This window comes from Rhododendron vialii, chromosome 5a, assembly GCF_030253575.1.
Source record: "Rhododendron vialii isolate Sample 1 chromosome 5a, ASM3025357v1".
NCBI lineage: Eukaryota > Viridiplantae > Streptophyta > Magnoliopsida > Ericales > Ericaceae > Rhododendron > Rhododendron vialii.
In genome coordinates this window covers 33,034,171-33,057,023 of record NC_080561.1, presented here as the reverse complement: position 1 = coordinate 33,057,023, position 22,853 = coordinate 33,034,171, and the positions used below count along the sequence as shown (strand labels likewise).

The following is a 22,853-nucleotide window of genomic DNA, read 5'->3' as shown; positions in this document are numbered from 1 at the left end:
TTTACCAGAAAGTTCACAAACACCACCACAAAAATCTGAGTAAGGAGTGAAACCCGCAATAGTTTGCATATTGCTTTATAGTCCTTTTTTTTTTCCTGCTTTCTTTTGCATTTTTATTTTAAGTTGACTTCCTTTTTCCACAGTTTGGTTTTATTTGGCAACTCGAGGTAGATTGTGGTACCAATGCTGCCATGCATACAAATTTGAACATTGTTGTGGTTACTATGTGAATAGTTATTATAGTTTTTTTGCTCGGCAAGAGAAATTTTATTAATTTTTGAAAGAGATACAAATAACAGTTATTATAGTTGGATTTATATATTTGTGATGTTGGTAGAAATGAACTGTTCAGAAGTGTGCAGCTATTACTCCCTTTGTCCCCATTTAACGGTCTCTCTTATATGCATTTGAGTTTGTGTATGCAAAAGTTAGGGATTGACAAATTATTTGTTCTTCATTTGCTGATTCAAGTTAACCATGTCAATCGATATGATGAGTTAATGTTTTTCGCATAATTGAATTTGTTGTACAGTGGATAGTGGGTTGATATATTGCACACGAGTTTAATATTTATTTGTGTGTACTGATTGTTCGAGCCGTATATTGCATGCGAGTTCAGTATTTATTTGAGGTGTGATTGTTCGAGCCGTGAGGCACGGGCATGCGTTAGTGATACTTTAATGATATAGATTAGGGATGAGGTAAATTTGTGTTTGCACCCCATTATTAATTTTCTCAATACCCACTCCTAGCATAGTAATTAATTATTTTTGTCCCTTTCTTCTTGGTATTGATCCCTTTAGCCGATACACGTTAGGAGCTCTAATTCGTTAGGTGAGGGAATTGGGTGCCCAAAGAATATTCCTAGGGAGATCAGGACGAACACACAGGTATAAAAGACTTTTGTGAAAATGGTTAGATCACGTATTTTTCTTGAATAAAAGTACTTCAATGAAGTGGTTCAGAAAGTCTGATCAATGTACATTCTTGCTTTGACATTGATCAGACGAGTAGAGATATGGGTGTCATAAATTGCACCGGTAGGGATTGAGTCATTTTATTTAGTTAGAAAATAAGAAAAACAAAACCACGAAGGGAAAATTGGCTGAAAATACCTCAAAAAGGTTTTGACGGAGTACAAGGACAGAGGAGAATTTGTTTTGAGCAAAGATCCTCCAGTTTTTAAAAGGTAGAAGCGGAAGGACCTAAGAAACTTTTTGTGGACATAAATGCCCACAAGCGTGAGCCAAGCCACCGCCTTCCTCCATCGACGTCACTGCTTCCCACCACCGACAGTGTTGAACGTCACTTTTTCGGTCAGCTTACTGTTTTACCGCCGCTGTTGATCGCATCTGGTTTCACGGCAACAAACTAGATCTACTTCATCCCCCCTATCTGTGCATACGAAAGCTAGCTAAATATATAATCGAATTGATACATATTTACAAATTCATTTAATTTTTTTAAAAAAAGGCAGAGCACACTTTTCCCAAAAAGTTAGTGAATGTTCACCAGATATAACCTCATGCATGTTCACTAACGTTTCTGTCAGACCTACAGAGTTTTTTTTATTTAAACCATACAGAACACACTTTTAGAACTTATTGAGTATTCACTAAAGTTTCAAAACCAAAGTTTAAAGTTTAATGAATGAACACTAACTTTCATCCATAGCCAAAAACAGCCTGTCCATCCATAGCCAAAAAAGATCTCTCCGTCCTTTTTTTATGAGTACGTTTCGTAAATTCAATTTTTTATGGAGGCATCATCATTATACTCTAAAAGTTAAAATTTTTTCTTCTTACCCTTTATAGAGACATCATAATTATATTTTTACTCACTAACTTTTCAAAATAAAATTTACTTTTAAGGACAAAATGAAAAATCTACGAATTTTTATCTACGAACTTTACAAAATGAACACTTATTAAGTGACAATCTAAAATAAAATATTTAACTCTAGAAAAGGGACAAATTAAAGTGAGTAATAAAGAAAAGAAGAAAGAAAAATGAAAAATATTGGTGGTTGGAAGATGTCATGTTCAAGTGAGAATGGTAGATAACCGGCCGTGTGAATGCTACTCCCTCCGTCCCTTTATTATAGTCCAGTATTCCATTTTGGGCTGTCCCTTAATAAGTGTCCATTTGGTAAAGTTAGTGGGTAAAAATTGGTACATTGTCTATTTTGTCCCTAAAAGTAGATTCCATTTTGAAAAGTTAGTAAGTAAAAAGTGTAATGATGATGGGTAAGAAGGGAAAGTGGAGGAAAAACTTGATGTGAAAGGTATAATGATGATGTTTTTTTAATAAGTTGGAGTTACGAAATATGACATTTAAAAAGGGACGGAGGGAGTAGTATTTTAGGAGCATTTGATTACACACTAGCAAATTGCCATACTAATGAACAATGCTACTTACACAACAATCCAAACACAACAATTCACATACATGTGGGGCCCATACATAATAATGTGTGAACCCACATGTATGTGAAAAATTGTGTTTGGACGGTTGTGTGAGTAGCATTACAAAACGCATTTCCACGTACAGTAGTACTGTGTGCCAAGTCACGCAAGTCAATCATAAAATTCCATTGTAGCTACAAAATTATTCCAAGTCTCTCAGCCTAACCCATTTGCTTTGAAGGAAGTCTGTGTGCCAGAGGCGGCTGTACATTGAGCTATCAATTAATGGTGATCACATGAACACCCAAGCCATTTACCTCTTCAAAGTCTCCTCTGGATCAGTCTTTTGTCTTCTGGGCTCTCTTCGATTTTAAGCAAGGATTGATTTCACTCTCTGGGTTTGAAGTGGCGATCTCTTTCATCGAAAGCTCCGGCGATCTCGATCTTGGGCGCCGGTACAGTGTCCACGACACCTCCAACGGGCTCTAGCTGTATGTAGATATCTGTATATATTGATGCCTATATATGTATACATAATAGATATACTCCATTTGTATTATTGTATATTGATGCATATATATTATAGATATACTCCATGTGTGTTTGCTTCTAGCTTCGCGGAAAAACCATAAATAGATCTTTAGAGAATGCGGTTCTTCCACTAGCTTTTGCTTTTCTTGACTGGATTTCAGTTCTCTCATTGGCTAAGCTGGCATCTCTTCTTAAATACAAATTGAATTGCGTTTGGAGTCTTGACAGATAAGCAGTGCTCTCTTGGGGCTTCACTCCTTAGTCTTTTCTTGGGCTTTGTACAATGTCTCCTATGAAATTCCAAGAAGCCTCTTCTTCGGTTTTTCCATGTAGTTATCATGTGTTCTTGAGCTTCAGGGGCGAGGACACTCGCAAGACTTTTACCGATCACCTCTACACAGCTTTGGGCCAAGCCGGATTTCACACCTTCAGAGACGACGATGGCTTAGAAAAAGGAGAAGATATCAAGTCTGAACTTTTGAAAGCAATTCGAGAGTCGAGGATTTCGATAATCGTCTTCTCCAAGAACTATGCCTTGTCAACTTGGTGCCTTGAAGAGCTTGTGATGATCCTCAAACGCAGGGCTTCCGGACACATAGTTCTACCTGTCTTCTATGATGTGGATCCGTCTGAAGTGAGGAAGCAAATCGGCAGTTTTGAAGAAGCATTTATGAGGCATGAAGAGAAGCTCAAATCAGAAATGAGTGAACTGGCGAAAGAGAAATTGAAGGATAAGATAGTAACATGGAGGGCTGCGCTTAGAGAAGTTGCAGATGTGGTCGGGATGAATTTACAAAATCAAATTGATGGGTAATTTCCTCGTAACTTGCTTCATTAGCTAGCCATAACTTGTGTTGCTTTTCAGATCATACTCATCCCATTATCGTAGTTGTGCCAATAACGTGCTCATTTATTTATTTGTTAATTATTGCTTTGAAATGTTTAATTCTTGGTTTGTGCTGTACAATTGTGTATTCTTATTGTCTTTGTTGTCCCATCCTCCTTGCAATTTTCAGATACGAGGCAAGGTTTATCAAAAAAATTATAAAAGTGGTTGGAGACAAGCTATGTCGCATGACCTTGAACATTGCCCCCCACTTGGTTGGAATACATTCACGAGTAAAAGATATTCAGCTTTGGTTAGAAGATGGGCCAAGTAATGTTGGCATAGTTGCAATTTGTGGAATGGGTGGAATAGGCAAGACAACCATTGCAATACTTTTGTACAATTTGAACTTCTCAAGATTTGAAGGTAGTAGTTTTATTGCAGATATAAGAGAAATTTCACAACAACAAGATGGTTTGCTTCGTTTACAAAGACAGTTTCTTACAGACATTTGTAAGACAAGAAATGTAAAACTCAATAGTGTTGCTGAAGGAGCTACTATGATTAAAGATGCCATATGTGGCAAAAAAGTTTTTGTAGTTCTTGATGATGTGGATAAACTTGACCAATTAGATGCACTACTTGGAATGCGAGGTTGGCTTTTTCCAGGAAGTAAAATCATCATAACCACCCGGCGTGAGCGGTTGCTAGGGGTTTATGAATTCTATAAGGTGCATAGGCTTGAAAATCTGAGTGACGAGGAATCCTTGGAGCTTTTTAGCTGGCATGCCTTTGGAAAATGTTGTCCCAACAATGGATATGGAGAGATCTCAGAAAGGGTGGTAAGGTATTGTGGAGGGATTCCATTGGCGATTAAAGTTCTAGGATCTTCTCTATCAGGGAGTTGCTTAAACGTATGGAAAAGTCAATTGGAAAAATTGAAAGCGATTCCCGACAGTCAAATCCTTGAAAAACTCCGAATAAGTTATGACTCGTTACAAGATGACCACGATAAACGTCTATTCCTCAATCTTGCTTGCTTTTTTGTTGGAAGCGATAAGGATTCTATAGTTACAATTTTAAACGGATGTGAATTCTACACATTGGTTGGGATTCAAAACCTCATGGAGAGATGTCTAATATCGATTGACGAAAGTAGTACACTAGTAATGCATCACTTGGTTCAAGAAATGGGAAGAGAAATTGTTCGTCAAGAGTCGCCAAATGAGCCAGGCAAACGTAGCATCCTCTGGAATCACAAGGACGCATTTAATGTTTTGAGAGAAAACACAGTAAGAATTATACTTCGCCCTTCACAAGTTTTTGTAAGAATTTGTGTAGGTTCACTAATCATTGTTCCTGCTGCTTATGCTCCTTTCCCTTTTTTCTCATTCTTATTTTAGGGCACAAGCAAAATAGAAGGCCTCAAACTCGATATGTGTCTATTGAAAGAGGAAGCGTATGCTTGTACGGTCTTTGGTGAAAATAGAAAACGTCGCTATGAAGAGTTCCTTGGGAAGCCCTTATTGTCAAATTTGGGTGGTTCGCTTAAAAGATATGGTTTCAGTATCTTTTCCTCTTACCTCGAACCCACAGATTCAAAAAATTCAAATCCAATGGCTTTGGAGCCTGATGCATTTGCAAGGTTGAACAAACTAAAACTTCTGCAGCTCAATGGTGTACATATTAGGGGGTCCTATAAAAAGTTTCCTAAAGGATTAAGATGGTTGTGCTGGCATGGATTCCAACTTAAGTCCATACCTAGTGATTTCCCTTTGGAGTGCTTGGTTGCTCTTCACATGCAATATAGCAGCTTAAAAAATGTATGGGAGGGAGCCAAGGTATGTCACTACCTTTTTCTTCCTTTCATGTTTCTTTGGAAAGAATATTGAAAAGAATACTAAAGGCTCTGATACCCACTTTTCCCCCTTCTTTTGCAGTTCCTATGGTTGTTAAAAATCCTCAATCTAAGTCATTCACGTGACCTTGCAAAAACTCCCGACTTTTCAGAACTCCCCAATCTTGAGAGGCTGATGCTTAAAAATTGTGCAAGTTTGGTCGAGGTTCATGAATCCATTGGAAGCCTTGAGAGACTTGTTTTGTTAAATTTGGAAGACTGCAAAAATTTGAGGAATCTTCCGAGAAGCATTTGTAAGCTAAAACATTTGGAAACGCTTGTCATCTCCGGTTGCTCAAATCTCAACGAATTGCCGACAAACATGGGAAATATGGAGTCTCTAACTGTGCTCGTGGCAGATGGAATTGCTTTAAATCAATCAGTCCCTACAAATGGGCTAGTGAACGCAATGCAATCTTTCATCTGGCCATGGCTGTTGAAGCCAAGAAAAAGTTCAGAGATTTCATGGCCTTCTTTACCAAGTTCCTTGGTAGAATTAAGTCTAGTGAAATGTAATCTTTCGGAGGATTCTTTTCCTAGAGGCCTTAGCAACCTATGCTCACTGAAGAAACTAGATCTGTCGTATAATCAATTTTGTAGCCTCCCAGATTTCATCAGAGGTCTTACTAAGTTAGAGTACTTTTACATAAATCATTGCCCAAAGCTCCGCAAACTTGATGGGGTCCCGCAACTACATCATTTGCGTTGTGTAGCTAATAGATTGCTGAAGGAAGTAACGTTCCAAATCTCTCACCGTCCAACAACCATTTGTTATTTGGATGCATGCCACCATCCAGAGACTTTGAGCTTATTCAAATTAGAATCCATAGAAAACGTTGAAGCTGAGATTGTTAAAAATTTGGGCTTGTCGAACTTACAATATTCCACGGGAAATTTAACTGTAAAGCTAACGTCATGGTTTGACATGCAAGAAAGGAGATTTCCCCTCCAGGTGCACTCTCTCTCTCTCTCTCTCTCTCTCTCTCTCTCTCTTTCTCTCTCTCTCTCTCTCTCTCTCTCTCTCACTGTGTGTGTGTGTGATGCTTAGATTTTCTTTCTGTGACACAGGTATGTTATGAAACACATATAATCTGTGCTTATATTCCTGATAGCAAGGTTCCACCCTGGTTCAATTTTAAGAGTCAAGGATCCTCAATTGATTTTATTGTGCCTTCATATCTTAATTCGAGGATCCGAGGCTTGAACTTGTGTTCCATTTATGAGCACTCTGGTGATCCGAGACGTTATGAACCACATGCTGTCATAAGTAATAGGATGAAGGGATTGGTTTGGAGCCATCGCCCATTTGTTATTGGAACTGCGGAAGATGATGAAGATACAATGTGGTTAAGTTATTGGAATTTTGGAAATCGTTTGGAAGGCGGAGATGAAGTCAGTATTTCAATGTCTGGAGGTGAATTTGTGCATGTAAAGGAGGTAGGAGTCCGCCTTCTGTATGAAGAGGAACCAAAAGAGATGAGCTCCCAATCAGCCTACGGAGATAATATACCCCACCAACTCCATCAATTTGGAAATATCGTTCCAGGAATTGTTTCTTCAAATCAGCCGGGGACAAAATTGTACCAACTCGGCTGTCATCTTGTTGATTGCAAGTATTGTGAGCATCTGTACCCTCCACCTTGGATCCCTTCCACTCCTTGTGATTATGATTATACTGTGGAATGTTTGGCTTCAAGGCTATGGATGCGGAAGCCATTTTATGTTTCTCAAGATCATGGGTGTTGATTTTGTTAGAAATATGTAAACCTAATTTAGGTATTTTCCTTGTCTTATTTTTTGGTTGCTCTTTTGTAATTTTATGTATCTTTTGTGTCTTAGTATGTAATATGTTAAAAAGTGGTTGTAGAAGTACTAGAAATATCTAGTGGCTGGTAAGTAAAAGTGTCTTTGTTCTTGGTGAAAAAAAAACGTGAGAGAAAGAAGAGTGAAAAGTGAGTCTTTGTCTAGCTCTTGTGTTGCAGTATTTGAAGGTGAAGAAAAAGGCTTTGTAATGCTTAAATCAAGTGAAGAAAATCATCATTTTTAGTGTCTGGATACGTCTAGTTACTGCTGTAATTTCGTGCTCCGTTTTATTGCTGAAAACTGCATGTTTGTAGCTTGATAAGGTGCTGAAAATCAGATTTGGTAAACTGCATGAATGAATTGAAAATATGACAGCGCATGAAATTGAAAAACTGCATGGACAAATTAAATTAAATTAATCTACCCAATCTACAAACATTTAATTTCATATCTTACACATTTCATGAAAGCAAAGATGATCATATATAACACCACAGTCACTAAACATTACGTTGGTTCTACAAATCATACTGTCTCAAAATACAGACATAACTCAAACATTACATATTAAATTGTATCACCAAAACCAAAAGTATCACTTTCGTTCATATAAAGTGCTTCTTCCTCTTCAACAATTCAATCTCGTTCCATCGCATAAAACTCTGTCTCAGCCCTAGTAAAATATATCCACATCAAGTTCAGCTTTCACAATTTTATCCCACTCAATAATGAAATCTAAATGTGGACAATCCTTAAGCACTCTTCCATACTAAGACCAAGTTCACGCTTCATAGGACGAAGGATCCTTTGGTTCAACAAATGGGTATATAAATTGTTCATCAAGAGTCACCAAAGGATCCAGGCAAACGTAGCATCCTTTGGAATCACAAGGACACATTAATTTAATGTTTTGAGAGAAAACATTGTAAGAATTATACTTTGATATTTATGTATTTTTGTATGAATTTGTGTAGGGATATCAGATATATGTTATTCACTAATCATTGTTCATGCTTATGCTCCCTTTCCTTTTTTTGTCTTCTCATTCTTATGTTAGGGCACAAGCGAGATAGAAGGCCTCAGACTCGATGTGTGTCTGTTGAAAGAGGAAGCATATGCTTGTACGGTTTCTCATACAATAGAAAACGCCGCTATGAAGAGTTCCTTAGGAAGTCCTTATTGTCAAATTTGGGTGATTCGCTTAAAAGATATGGTTTCAATATCTTCTCCTCCAACCTCGGACCCACAGATCTAGAAAATTCAAATTTAGTGCTTTGGAAGCTGATGCATTTGCAAGGATGAACAAACTAAAACTTTTTCAGCTCAATCGTGTACATATTAGTGGGCCCTATAAGAAGTTTCCCAAAAGATTAAGATAGTTGTGCTGGCGTGGATTCCCACTTAAGTCCATACCTGGTGATTTCCCCTTGGAGAGCATGGTTGCTCTTGACATGCAATATAACCGCTTAAAATATGTATGGGAAGGAACCATGGTATGTTACTACTTTTTTTCTTCCATTCAAATTTCTTTGGAAAGTGAAATGAAGGCTATGATACCCACCTTTTGTCCCCTTTCTTTGGCAGTTTCTATGGTCGTTAAAAATCCTCAATCTAAGTCATTCATATAACCTTGCAAAAACTTCTAACTTTTTAGAACTCCCAAATCTTGAGAGGCTAGTGCTTAAATGTTGTACAAGTTTGGTTGAGGTTCATGAATCCATTGGACGCCTTGAGAGACTTGTTCTGTTAAATTTGGAAGACTGCAAAAATTTGAGAAATCTTCCGAGAAGCATTTATATGCTAAAACATTTGGAAACGCTTGTTATCTCTGGTTGCTCGAATCTCAATGGATTGCAGAAAAACATGGAATATATGGAGTCTTTAATTGTGCTCAAGGCAGATGGAATTGCTTTGACTCATTCTCTTCCAACTAATGGGCAGGTGAATGCAGTGCAATCTTTCATCTGGCCTTGGCAGTTGAAGCCAAGAGAAAATTCAAAAATTTCGTGGCTTTCTTTACCACAGTCCTTGGTAAAATTAAGCCTTTCGAAATGTAATCTATCGGATGATGAATTTCCCAGAGACCTTTCCAATCTATACTCACTGGAGGAACTAGATCTGTCATCTAATCAATTTTGTAGCCTCCCAGCTTTTATCAGAGGTCTTACTAAGCTTGAGTCCTTATACATACTTTCTTGCCCAAGGCTCCGCAAACTTGATGGGGTCCCGCAACTAGGTCATATTTATTTTGGAGGTAATAGATTGCTGGAGGAACTAACGTTTCAAATCTCGCACCAACCAACAACCACTTGTCATGGGGACACATGCAACATCCACAATGCAACCATAAAGAGATTTTGAGTTTACTCAAATTAGAATCCATTAAGAATGTAGCTGAGATCGTTAACGATTTGGGCTTGTCGAACTTGAAATCTATGGGAAACCTAACTGTAAAGCTAACATCATGGGGTGGCATGCAACGAAGGAGGTTCCCCCTCCAAGCATGCATCCATCCACAATGCAACAATCCAGGGACTTTGAGGTTATTCAAATTAGAATCCATAGAGAACGTTGAAGCTAAGATTGTTAACAATTTGGGCTTAAGACTTGCAATCCCTGGGAAACCTAACTGTAAAGCTAACGTCATGGTGGCATGCAACAAAGGAGGTTTACCCTCCAGGTGCTCTCTCTATCTATGTGTGTGTGATGCTTAGATTTTCCTTTCGTGACAGAGGTATATTATGAAACACATATAATTTGTGCTTATTTTCCTGGTAGCAAGGTTCCACTGGGGTTCAATTTTAAGAATCTAGGATCCTCAACTGCTTTTATTGTGCCTTTGTATCTTAATTCGAGGATCCGAGGCTTGAATTTGTGTTCAGTTTATGAGAACTTTGATCATCCAAAACTTTGTAAACCACATACCGTCATTAGTAATAGGACGAAGGGCTTGGTTTGGAGCCATGGCCCATATTTCTTTGGAACTGTAGAAGATGGTGAAGGTGTGGTTAAGCTATTGGAAGTTTGGAAATCATTTAGAAGGCGGCGATGAAGTCAATATTTTAGTGTCTGGAGGTGAATTTGTGCAAGTAAAGGAGGTTGGAGTCCGCCTTCTGTAAAAGGAGGAACAAGTAGAAATGAGCTCCCAATCAATCTATGAAGATAATATACCCTATCAATTCTATCAGTTTGGAAATATATCAGTTTGGAAATATTGCTCCAGGAAATGTTTCTGCACATCAGACAAGCACAAAATTGTACCAACTCGGCTGTTAAACGAGCCTAAAATTGAGGCTGAGGCTCACTTAAGCTTAAGCTTAAGCTTTTAAAAAAATCTTGTCCTAGCTAGTTGTCCAAATCTTCCTGGATCGATTAGAATATTCGATTTGCTGGATTAAGAGAACCCAGCAAATCGAGTACTCTTATCGAAATTAACTTTTATGATGACTGTTTCTTTACTTAACTGGGTACTAAAGTTGGCAGCCACTACACTTGAAAGAGAAGGTACACCAACTATTTGTCTGTTTTTCATTTGGTTAAGAATGCAATACAAAACACGCAATCACAAACTCTGATTTTGATTTCAATTAAAACAAAGCTGGCCAGTAGCTTGCCTACCCCAGATATAGTACATCTCCCCATTTCCAAGGATGACAATTTTAGTAGCAATAATGAGAGCCGAATGTCCCACACTATATGTAGCACCAACATGGACAGGTGACACGACACTGATACTTCAACACGCAAATTTAAAGAAAAACTGAAGGACACGACAAGTTTTACATGTTTTAAAAAGCATATGTAAACGAAGAAAAAAATTAAAAATTAAGGTTCTAATCATAAATATGCAACACCACATATACGTTAAACTATAACCATCATCATATCATTCATAAAAGTATTTTGACTAAAAGCATTTGATTATTTGTGTGCCTTTCTATCCAATATTAAACCTTCATCATTCACACACAAAAAGATGACTCTCGAAGTTCTAATTAGATTCTACTATTTGTTTTTATCAACCCCGTCTTGTTTTCACAGTGTTCGAGAGTTTCTGGAGCATTTTTAAAGTGTCCCCAGAGTGTCCAAACGGAAAACGTTGATAAAAAACAGGGAACTTTGAATATGAGTGTTGGACATGTGTTCGGAGAGTGTCGGTGTCCGACACGGGTACATGACCTCCGACGAGATGTCCGTGTTACATAGGTCCCACAGATGTGATGACTGCAGAACTACTGGTTCAATGTGCGTTACAGTTTGCTTCTAGCCTCATGGACAAACCATAAATAAATCTCTAGAGAATGCGGTTCTTCACTAGCTTATGTTTTTTTCTTTACACGGTTTCAGTTAACTCTCATTGGCTCAACTGGCATCTCTTAAATACACAATGAATTGCTAGCTTCTGGAGTAGTTTTGACAGATAGTAGTGCTCTCTTGGTGCTTGACTCGATCTTTTTCTTGGGCTTTGTTCAATGTCTACAATGAAATCCCAAGAAGCCTCTTCTTCGGCTTCTCCAAGTAGTTATCATGTGTTTTTGAGCTTCAGGGGCGAGGACACTCGCAAGACTTTCACTGATCACCTCTACGCAGCTTTGGACCAAGCTGGATTTCGCACCTTCAGAGATGATGATGGCATAGAAAAAGGAGAAGATATCAAGTCTGAACTTGAGAAAGCGATTTGAGAGTCGAGGATTTAGAAAGTCGTCTTCTCGAAGAACTATGCCTCGTCAACTTGGTGCGTTGAAGAGCTTGTGATGATCGTCAAGCGCAGGACTTCTGGACACGTAGTTCTACCTGTCTTCTATGATGTGGATCCGTCTAAAGTGAGGAAGCAAATCGGCAGTTTCGAAGGAGCATTTACAAGGCATGAAGAGAAACTCAAATCAGAAACAGGTGGACTGGCGAAAGAGAAATTGAAGGATAAGCTAGGAACATGGAGGGCTGCGCTTAGAGAAGTTGCAGATTTGGCCGGGATGAATTTACAAAATCAAGTTGATGGATATTTTTCTCGTAGCTCGCTTCTTTAGCTAGGCATATCTTGTGTCGCTTTTCATCCCATTATTGCAGTAGTGCCAATAATGTGTTGATTTTTCATAGTAATTGCTTTGAAATGTTTAATTCTTGGTTTTTGCAATTCAATCCATAGTTCTGAATACCGTTTCGGACAGAGTACCGGTTTTTCTACTGGTACGGTACGTACCGGTACCGGTCAGGTACCGGGTACCGTTTCGGATTTACCGCAACTACAATATATATAATAATTATATATAATTATAATTCAAAAAAATCTCCCATATCATACAATTCATCATAAAATATCTCTAGTCCCACATTGCTTAGTTACAAAACTCTTTTCCACTTTAAATTACTTTGCACACTGGTGAACTTGTGAATGAGAACCCAATAAGAGGTCTCGCATGCTCGGGAAAATGTGCCCTGACCGAAGACAATTTGGAAAAACTGATTCGGAAACCAATTAACCGGGTGCGCGTCACGGGTTATTCGCGCGCAGGGGGGGTGCAAATCCCGGATTTGAGCCTCGCGCACGTAATATGGTTCAGCCAACGTTTTATTATTTTTTTTGGGGTTAAGATAACCTAAAGAAACGTTTTTTCCGGGAAAAAAAAAAAAAACGATGCAGCCGGCCTCCGAGATGACCGGTATTTGGTCCGGAACGATATTGGGGAGTTAGGGTACCGGTTTCTCTGAAATCCGGTACGTACCGACTGGTACGGTACGGGATTAATAACATTGATTCAATCATGTAGTCTCATTGTTTTTGATGTCCCATATTAATCGAATTTTCAGACACGAGCAAAACATCAAGAAAATTATAAAAGTGGTTGGAGACAAGCTAAGTTGCACATCATTGAACATCATCCCCAACTTGGTCGGAATGCATTCCCGAGTAAAAAAATTCAGATTTGGTTAGAAGATGGGCTAAGTAATGTTGGCATAGTTGCAGTTTGTGGAATGGGTGGAATAGGCAAGACAACCACTGCAACATTTCTGTACAATTTGAACTTCCCTAGATTTGAAGGTAGCAGTTTTATTGCAGATGTAAGAGAAATTTCACAACAAGAAGATCGTTTACAAAGAAAGTCAAACTAAACAATATTGGTGAAGGAGCTGCTATGATTAAAGATGCTTTATGTCGCAAAAAAGTTTTTGTAGTTCTTGATGATGTGGATAAACTTGACCAATTAGATGCACTACTTGGAGTGCGAGGTTGGCTTTTTTCAGGAAGTAAAATCATCATAACTACTAGGCATGAGCGGTTGCTAGGGGCTTATGAATTTTATAAGGTGCATAGGCTTGAAAATCTGAGTGAGGAGGAATCCCTAGAGCTCTTTAGCTGGCATGCCTTTGGGAAATGTTGTCCAAACAATGGGTATGGAGAAGTGTCAAAAAGGGCAGTAAGCTACTGTGGAGGGCTTCCTTTAGCAATTAAAGTTCTAGGTCTTTCTCTGTCAGGGAATTCCTTAAACGTATGAAAAAGTCAATTGGAAAAATTGAAAGCGATTCCTGACAATCAAATCCTTGAAAAATTTCGAATAAGCTATGACTCTTTACAAGATGATCACGATAGACATCTATTCCTCAATCTTGCTTGTTTTTTTGTTGGAAGCGATAAGGATTCTACAGTGACAATCTTAGACAGATGTGAATTTTACACAGTGGTTAGGATTCAAAACCTTGTGGATAGATGTCTGATATCGATTGGTAGAGGAAATACGTTGGTAATGCATCATTTGCTTCAAGAAATGGGAAGAGAAATTGTTCATCAAGTATCACCAAAGGAGCCAGGCAAACGTAGCATCCTCTGGAATTCTAACGACGCATTAAGGGTTTTGAGAGAAGACACTATAAGAATTATACTTTGCTCTTTATGTATATTTGTATGAACATGTGTAGGGATGTTATTAATTAATCATTGTTTTGGCCGCACATTCTCCCTTTCCCTTTTTCTCATTCTTATGTTAGGGCACAAGCGAAATAGAAGGCCTCAAATTCGATATATGTCTGTTGAAACAAGATGCATATGCTAGTACGGACTTTGGTGACAATAGAAGAAGTCGCCTTGAAGAGTTCCTTAAGAAGCGCTTATTGTCAAATTTGGGCGTTTCGTATAAAAGATATGGTTTCAGTATCTTCTCCTCTCACCTCAATCCCACTGATCCAGAAAATTCAAATCAAGTAGCTTTGGAAGCTGATGCATTTGCACGGATGCGCAAACTAAAACTTTTGCAGTTGAATCATATAGATATTAGTGGGCCCTATAAAAAGTTTCCCAAGGAATTAAGATGGTTGTGCTGGCATGGATTCCCACTTAAGTCCATACCTTGTGATTTCCCTTTGGAGAGTTTGGTTGCTCTTGACATGCAATATGGCCGCTTAAAAAATGTATGGGAAGGAACCAAGGTATGTAACTACTTTTTTTCTTCCTTTCAAATTTCTTTGGAAAGTGAACTCATGAAGGCTTTGATACCCACTTTTGGGTCTCACCAACCCCCCCCCCCCCCCTTTTTGTTTTTTTGCAGTTTCTAGGGTTGTTAAAAATTCTCAATCTAAGTCGTTCATATGACCTCGTAAAAACTCCTGACGTTTCAGAAGTCCCCAATCTTGAGAGACTGGTGCTTAAAAGTTGTACAAGTTTGGTTGAGATTCATGAATCCATAGGACAACTTGAGAGACTTGTTTTGTTAGATTTGGGAGACTGCAAAAGTTAAGAGGAATCTTCGGAGTAGCATTTGTATGCTAAAACATTTGGAAATGCTTGTCATCTCTGGTTGCTCAAATCTCGATGGATTGCCAACAAATTAACATGGGAAATATGGAGTCTCTAACTGTGCTCATGGCAGATGGAATTGCTTTCAATCAATCTGTCCCTACCAATGGGCTGGTGAATGCAATGCAATCTTTCATCTGGGCCCAAGCCAACAGAAAATCCGAAAAATTCATGGCCTTCTTTACCACGGTCCTTGGTAAAATTATGTCAAACAAACTGTAATCTTTCGGAGGATGATTTCCCCAGAGACCTTAGCATCCTATGCTCACTCAAGGAACTAGATCTGTCGTCTAATCAATTTCGTAGCCTTCCAGATTTCATTAGAGGTCGTACTAAGCTTGAGAACTTGTACATTACTTCTTGCCCAAGGCTCCGCAAACTTGATGGGGTCCCGCAACTATGTGATTTCCGTTGTGTACCTAATAGATTGCTGGAGGAATTAACATATCAAATCTCGCACCGTCCAACAACCACTTGTCATTTGGGCACATGCAACCATCCAGAAACTTTGTGCATATCCAAATTAGAATCCATATAACGTTGAAGAGGAGATTCTCAACAATTTAGGCTTGTCAAACTGCCAATCCATGGAAAACCTAACTGTAAAGCTAACATCATGGTGTGGAATGCGACGAAGGAGGTTTCCCATACAGGTGCTCTCTCTCTCTCTCTCTCTCTCTCTGTTGCTTAGATTTTCTTCCTCTGACACAGGTCTGTTATGATACGCATATAATCTTCGCCTATATTCCTGGTACCACGGTTCCACCTTGGTTCAATTTTAAGAATCTAGGATCCTTAATTGATTTTATTGTGCCTTCATAGCTTAATTAGAGGATCCGAGGCTTGAATGTGTATTCAGTTTATGCGCACTCTGATGATCCAAAAGATCTCGAAGCACATACTGTCATAAGTAATAGAACGAAGGGCTTGGTTTGGAGCTATTGCCCAGCTGTCTTTGGAACTGCAGAAGATGGTGAAGACACGGTGTGGTTAAGATCTGTAGGAATATTTTTGGTGCGCACCGCGACATAACACCTCAGGTCCTCCACCGCCATATTTGGTGTGGGATGGAAAACAAATGTATGAACTTCACACCAATGCGTGGTAAGAGAGTGGATAAGGGCTTGTGCCTGAAGTAGACCTATCAATGGACCAGATTAAATATGAATCGGATCCTAGAAAATCCTAATCGAGCCCCCGATAGTTGATCAAATAATCTATATAAATCGGAAACTTAACGGATTGGTTCAGATTTATCAGAATTCGATCTGAAGAATCCAAGCCGATATCACACCAAATTAAATTTGTTTATTTAGTCCGTTTTCTTACGGAGATAGAAAGCTGTTTTTTCTTTTGCAAAAGGCAAAACTGGCTTTCAATAAAAATTATAAACTAATTCTTTGAATTGACGTAACTTAAATTATAGTCCTCCTAGCCGCCAAAAAAAAATAATTTATTAGTTCTCATAAGCGCTCAAGTTCTATTCTCCTTGCAATCTAACTCTTGAAGCCACTCAACCCCATCTATATGTTGTTAAAATGTTGTGAGATCAATTATAGGAATAATTAATCTGAAATATATGCAAATTAGCCCGAGATACACTGCATTATTGAAAAATAAAAAATAAAAACAAAACTTAGATTTTAGTCGTCCCTAAGTCTACCTTAAGATTACATCATAGTTGAAATTGAACATTATGTTTAGATCTGGAATTCAAATAAACCCACACTACCCTCCCCTATCTTACTCTTCCAATTTTTTTTTTCTCCCATATTATATCCCCTAAGAAAATACTAATTTTAAATCTATAAAAATTATTCCGAAACAGTAATTTTGATACTAAACTAGTACTAACTAACATTGTAAAAATAAAATGAAATTATAAGCGGGAAGCAAGTGAGATGTTCCTCGATTTGTTCAGAGGACTTTGATGGTGTCCGACGTTTTGGTGACCATGTTGTGTTCTCTTGAATAATTGTGTGTGGATGTTGCACATGGTCAACCGTTGCGCACGCAAGGTATAAAATTGTGTTCGCCACCATTGAACTTGTATGCACGAGAGTTGACCATGGTCAAACATTACATAGTATATGCCTTTAAATAATGCTATGGTGTTTACCCTTATGGTGTCTCTGTTATGCCTTTTGTGGTTCCTGTTATGGCTCTTGTGGTTTTCGGTTATGCCTATTGTTATTTTCGGTTATGCCCTTTGTAGTTCTATGTTATACAGCATCTGGATTCATACATGGCATAACATGGAACCAAACATGACATAAGCGAAAACCACAAGAGGCACCGCATAATCGAAACCACAAAAGGCATAACCGAAAACCACAAGAGGCATAATGAAGACACCGTAACGATAGACACCATAGCATTTCCCTATGTGTTTTACTCATTTTGCATGATTTTCCAAGTAAATTCGTGAAATAATGCGTAGGAGACTATATTCTCTTCTCATCCAACGACTAATCCAACGACACGCATAATTACGTTTATCATCCAATAGGCCCCACATATCTCCTCTATCCCAATATTAATCCCATCTTTTTCTATGCTTCCCATAATCTATCCAGGAATCAAACATGCCCTCAGTGGTAATTAGTTTTGTTAACGGAAAATTGCGATATGATCGGATAACCCAGATTACAAATTTCATTACAATTGATAATCGAATACAGAATCACAGATTACATGAACTGAATATGAAATGTACAGAAATTCATAAACTGAACCGATCCCTGAATCAGTCTCCTTAAAATAGATTCACCGTCTCACCGTTGGCCCAAAGAACTTGGAATGCCATCAATGATTATTTGGATGTCGGAAAGAGTGGTACGCCGTTCCATGTGGAGGGAGTTCTTTTTCCACATGCCTTTGGAAAATAGCTATCCCATTATGACAAGAGTTCAAGACTAAGGTAAACGCACCTAATTTTGGGTGTGCACCTTTTATTTTGAGTCACAAATTTGTAATTGAACACCAAAACAATTGTATGTTAGCCCAAAAGTTCATAAAAACACCATAAAAATTTGTAAATAGCACCACTAAAATTCTTAACCTTGAGCCGTCTTTTTTTAGCTTGCACCGTCTTTCTTTACCAGAAAGTTCATAAACAACACCACAAAAGTTTGTTAATTGTTAAAGTAAGTCACAAAATTTAAAAGGTTTCGTAAAAAAAAAAAAAGCCACAAAAATTCGTAAGAAAGGAACCACATAAATTCGGAATGGAGGTATGTACTGGAGTCTTATCCATCCTATTAATAATTTTGCGGAGGTCTGAAAGGGTGGAAGGCCATAGTGGAGGGAGTTCTTTTTCCACACGCCTTTGGAAAAAAAAACTATCCCATTAATTATGTGGAAAGGGTGGTGCACCATTGTGGGCAAAAAAAGAGAGTTCTTTTTCCACATGCCTTTGAAAAAAACCAGGACAAGGCTGAGGTAAACACTCCTATTTTTGGGTGTACGGTACGCACTTTTTATTTTGAGTCACCAAAGTTTGTAAATCATCTCAAAAGTTCGTAATTAGACACAAAATAATTGTGCATTGGACCAAAAATTAATAAACCACACCATCAAAGTTTGTAAATAACATCACAACAATTCGTAAACAAGACCACAAAAAAATTCGTAGCTTTGAGCTGTATATTTTTGGCTTGCGCCGTCTTTTATACCACAAAGTTCATAAAACACCATCACAAAAGTTCGTAAACAAAACCACTAAAGTTAGTTCAAGTAACCACAAAAATTCATATCTTGTGCTACAAAAATTCGTCAAGTAAGCCAAAAAATTCATAAAGTTTGGACCTTACATCCAAAATAAAAATGAGCCACCAAAATTCATAAAAAGAGCAACAAAAAATCATAAAAGAAGACACAAAAAAATCGTAATGAAGGTGTATACCGGAGTCTTTTCCATCCAATTACTGATTTTGCAAAAGCTATATGCATGTGGAAAGGGTGGCACGCTGTTAGCACCTTGATTTCCAAGGCTTGCTAAGCTTGGCTAGCGGTGGCACCTTGCACCCTAGCCAACCGGTGGAAACTAAGGCATGAGGCAGGCATGTCTTTTCAAGGTGATCCGATGGTGTCGGTTGGTGTCGGCACTGGTCCATTAGGCAAGTGGCAGCTGGGATGCACGTGAAGGCCCGATGATTATTGGGGCATGGATGCTAAACGGGAAGCTAGCTTGTGGGACAATGCAATCAGAAAACGGCTAAGTATTTGGAGCTGGGTTGGATCACGAAATTGGCCAGGCAGCCTTGATTGGGATCAGGCAAAACGGTTATTGACGGTTACTACATTCTGCACATGTTGCTGGCAGGCAGGGACAGGTGTCCCCAGTAGAATCGGGCAGTTATTAGCAGTTATTTCCAGGCAGTTTTATTTTCCTATGTGCTGGCAGCTTGTGACTGTGCCAGCACAACCCTAGGGCAGTTGGGGGTGTCAACTGCAGATCATGGGGCCATCCCATGATCCCATTTACTTAGTAGCCACGGTTTATTGAAGGTAGCCTGATAAAAGACACTGCATTTTCGAGTCTAAGGCAGAGGGATGTTCTGTCTAGTACTCTAAGTGTTTTGCTTGTATTGTCGGTGCAATAAAAGGTTGGGACGGGTTCCTGTAAACTGTGTGCGTGCTAGACTTCATTCAAACTCGTGTGTGTGTGTTTTACTTTGTTGGCTGAGACCAAGTCTTGTTGGAAACTTGGTGCCATCACGGGCAGAATCTGTAGGCGAATTACAGCCCCGTGACACACGCCATTCTGGAGGGAGTTCTTTTGTCCAGATGCCTTTGGAAAAAAACTAGGCTGCTGATTTTGTCACTTCCTTTTTTGTTAATGCTACTCCCCTGCAAGCGTATTTTTTATGCAAAAATACACTTGCAGGGGATGTGGGCATGCGTGCCCGTTTTCGGAATTTCCGGATTCCGAGATGTGAGGCAAGGGGCCCGGGTCGAGGGAGCGCGAGCGAGGAAGCAAGCGCTCGCAAAAATACAGAGTCGCCACTCGGGTTTGAAGGTCCGACACCCAAGGAACCGTATTTCGAAGCACTTGCCGCGCTGTTTGATTTGAAAAAGTTAAGGAACTGATCCGTCATAACCATATCTGGGTTCGGGAGCCAGGTTACGAGAGGGGAAGGGTTTTATGGCACCCCTCTCGCCCAATCCGGAGATCGGTCTCTACTTAGGCATTTGCGAAAGATGTTTGTTTGCGATTCTGTTTCATTAATCAATTTTTAGCCATTTAGGGCGGGGGAACAGTTTAAGGGGATTAAAACTGTAACATGTTTGCAGGATGTGATAAAATATGGCATGGGTTAGTGAGATGACAAGTAATAAATGGAGTGAAGTTCAAAACGTTGATCATATATCAAAACAGCGCTGTGTATGATTTTGGCACAAACGAACAGCCAGCTTGCATGCGTGAGTTCATCCGCATGCAAGCGAACCATCGCGCGACATAACCATATACTCGCGCGAGTATTGACGCTTTACCAATAATTTGAATTTCACCCCCTTCTGGGCTCTGGAAGGACCAGTGCTCACCCAGGTGCAAACCAAGCAGTTTATGGGTACTTGAAAGTAAACAATATTACAGCCAACAGATGGAAATATTATGAAAATGCAACTCCTAAACAGTGGGGGTGTCTAAACAGAGGCCAAGGCCAGATTGCTCATGCAAGGGCAGTCCCTGGGAGACAGAGAACCATCGCGCGACAGAATGAGACAGCCGCGCGATTGTTCTGACTGGACTTCCAGGAATTGCTTTGCATACTTAGGGCTCTGAGACATGTTCAGGAGCATCCCAAAAGCATTCCAAACAAAGAGGTGTTATAAACTAAACCAAATAGTGATTTTCAACATGCAAAACCGCAAAGCAGTGAGCTAAAGCTCCTTGAAAGACTTTTAAAAGACTACAAGCACAATAATAAACTTAAAGACCAGGGTCCCTTCCCCACGTGGTCCAATCTCACGCAGACAGAATCGTCGCGCGAGGATACGGGACCATCGCGCGAGGGTTTCCCAGCTAACAGCCCTTGAAACTCTGCCGGCTTTAGGGCCAGAACTGGTATCGATTACCAGCCTTGACCCTGCCAGCCCCCCTCAGAGGTTCGAACAGTGAGCAGAAAGATATTATACCTTTGCTTTGAGTGTCTTGGAGATGGCTTGAATGATGAGATGGTGAGATTTGGAGGGTGATTATGTGGGTTTGAGTAGTGTGAAGTGTTTGTGCTTCAGTTTTTCTTCTTCTTTTTTGGAGAGAGCTTTCTTGTAACCCTTTGCAAGGATGCATGGGGGGGGGGGGGGGGGGGGGGGGGGGGGGGGGGGGGGGGGGGGTATTTATGGAAAGAAGGGGTTAGTGGATGGCTAACCAAGGCCTTGTAACCAGCCAACAATGCTGGTTACAAATGCTTGGTGGAGGAGTGGGTGGCAAAGGTGATGGGAGAATGGGGGGTGAGGTGGTGCAAGGGGAGCCCCCCCAGAACGCTGTTCAGCCGAGAAAACGGGGTCAGATAGGCCTGTAGCCCCCTGACCACCACGCAATCTGGGTGAAAATGACAGGTGTTGACCATCGCGCGATGGAGTGAGACCATCGCGCGAGGGTCCAGCCAACCCCGCGATGGTCAATGGTCAAAGCTTTGACTTTGACCACCACCTGGCAGACGAACCATCGCGCGAGGGTCCTAGATTGTCGCGTGACATTCAGACCAAGGTCCTAGTTCTGATTAAAGGTTTTAAGGGCTAAGGATGGGTTCCTCTCATGCCAAACTCAAGCCATTCCAAGTTCTCGAGACCGTTTCGACCTGATTCATCATCGGGGAATCAAGAAACCGAAGAAGAAAGTAAAACGATCGGGAAGTCAGATTGGGGTGTCTACAGGGGAGTGGTGTTAACAAAAAATGGAGTGGCAAAATCATTTCCCAAAAACTATCCCTTTATTGATTATGTGGAAGGGTGGTACGCCATTTGTGGACAGGTTAACAATTTCTAAAGGGTTAAAGTAAAATAGGCTACTTCTAAAGGGTTAAAGTATAATAGGCTACGACAGGTTAGCGAGACCCAAAAAATTTAGGGAGGCATGCATCCTGGTATCGAGACACTCCCCGAAGAGACTTTGATCCAATGGAAGCAACAAAGCTTTCCACCATAATTTCGTATTAATTGCATTTTTACTCCCTGGGATTATTCATATTTTGTCTACTCCGTCTCTCAAATTTCAATTCTTTTTATTCCATCCGTGAAACGTTTTTGTTTTGACCTGTTGGGTCAAGTCGAAGTGTGTATCCAAGTTATGGTCCAACATCGTTCCACATGATGAACACAGGCTGCAAATGAACTGAGTAGCTCGAGAGCTCGGCAACTCGTTAATGCTCATCACGGCTCAGCTTGTTTAGTAAACGATTCGAGCTCAGTTATAAACGAGCTGAGTGGAGTTTGTTAAAGGAGGCTCGGCTCGATTAAAGAGGCTCTTTTGGTAAATGACTAAATTCGGCTCATTAAGGACTCGGCTCGAGCCGAGCTTGAGCTCAACAAAGCTCAGCTTGGCTTGTTTATAGCCCTAAGCAAGGGACTTCAATAACTCGCTAAATTTGAGGATCA

At 39.7% G+C, this 22,853-nt stretch overlaps 3 protein-coding genes across 5 annotated transcripts; all 3 read left to right on the top strand.

Moving 5' to 3' along the window:
- Window positions 1–2,538: 2,538 nt before the first annotated feature.
- LOC131327234 (disease resistance protein RPV1-like) lies at window positions 2,539–7,710 on the top strand. 3 transcript variants are annotated; one of them, XM_058360286.1, is made up of 6 exons: window positions 2,539–2,896; window positions 3,294–3,746; window positions 3,953–5,054; window positions 5,166–5,603; window positions 5,703–6,611; window positions 6,728–7,710. In XM_058360286.1, the coding sequence occupies exons 2-6, from the start codon at window positions 3,502–3,504 to the stop codon at window positions 7,403–7,405; spliced, it is 3,372 nt and encodes a 1,123-aa protein (XP_058216269.1). In that variant the 5' UTR covers window positions 2,539–2,896; window positions 3,294–3,501; the 3' UTR covers window positions 7,406–7,710. The 3 variants fall into 3 exon arrangements, with proteins under 3 accessions (XP_058216269.1, XP_058216268.1, XP_058216267.1); XM_058360285.1 differs by having other exon boundaries at window positions 2,540–2,896; window positions 3,165–3,746; XM_058360284.1 differs by having other exon boundaries at window positions 2,540–3,746.
- A 1,029-nt stretch (window positions 7,711–8,739) lies between these two features.
- On the top strand, window positions 8,740–9,970 carry LOC131327239 (TMV resistance protein N-like). Its single transcript, XM_058360295.1, has one exon. The coding sequence runs from the start codon at window positions 9,260–9,262 to the stop codon at window positions 9,821–9,823; it is 564 nt and encodes a 187-aa protein (XP_058216278.1). The 5' UTR covers window positions 8,740–9,259; the 3' UTR covers window positions 9,824–9,970.
- Window positions 9,971–12,216: 2,246 nt separating this feature from the next.
- LOC131327837 (disease resistance protein RPV1-like) lies at window positions 12,217–15,286 on the top strand. Its single transcript, XM_058360965.1, has 6 exons — window positions 12,217–12,453; window positions 13,271–13,502; window positions 13,589–13,931; window positions 14,091–14,361; window positions 14,447–14,884; window positions 15,170–15,286. The coding sequence occupies exons 1-6, from the start codon at window positions 12,217–12,219 to the stop codon at window positions 15,284–15,286; spliced, it is 1,638 nt and encodes a 545-aa protein (XP_058216948.1).
- Window positions 15,287–22,853: the final 7,567 nt, after the last annotated feature.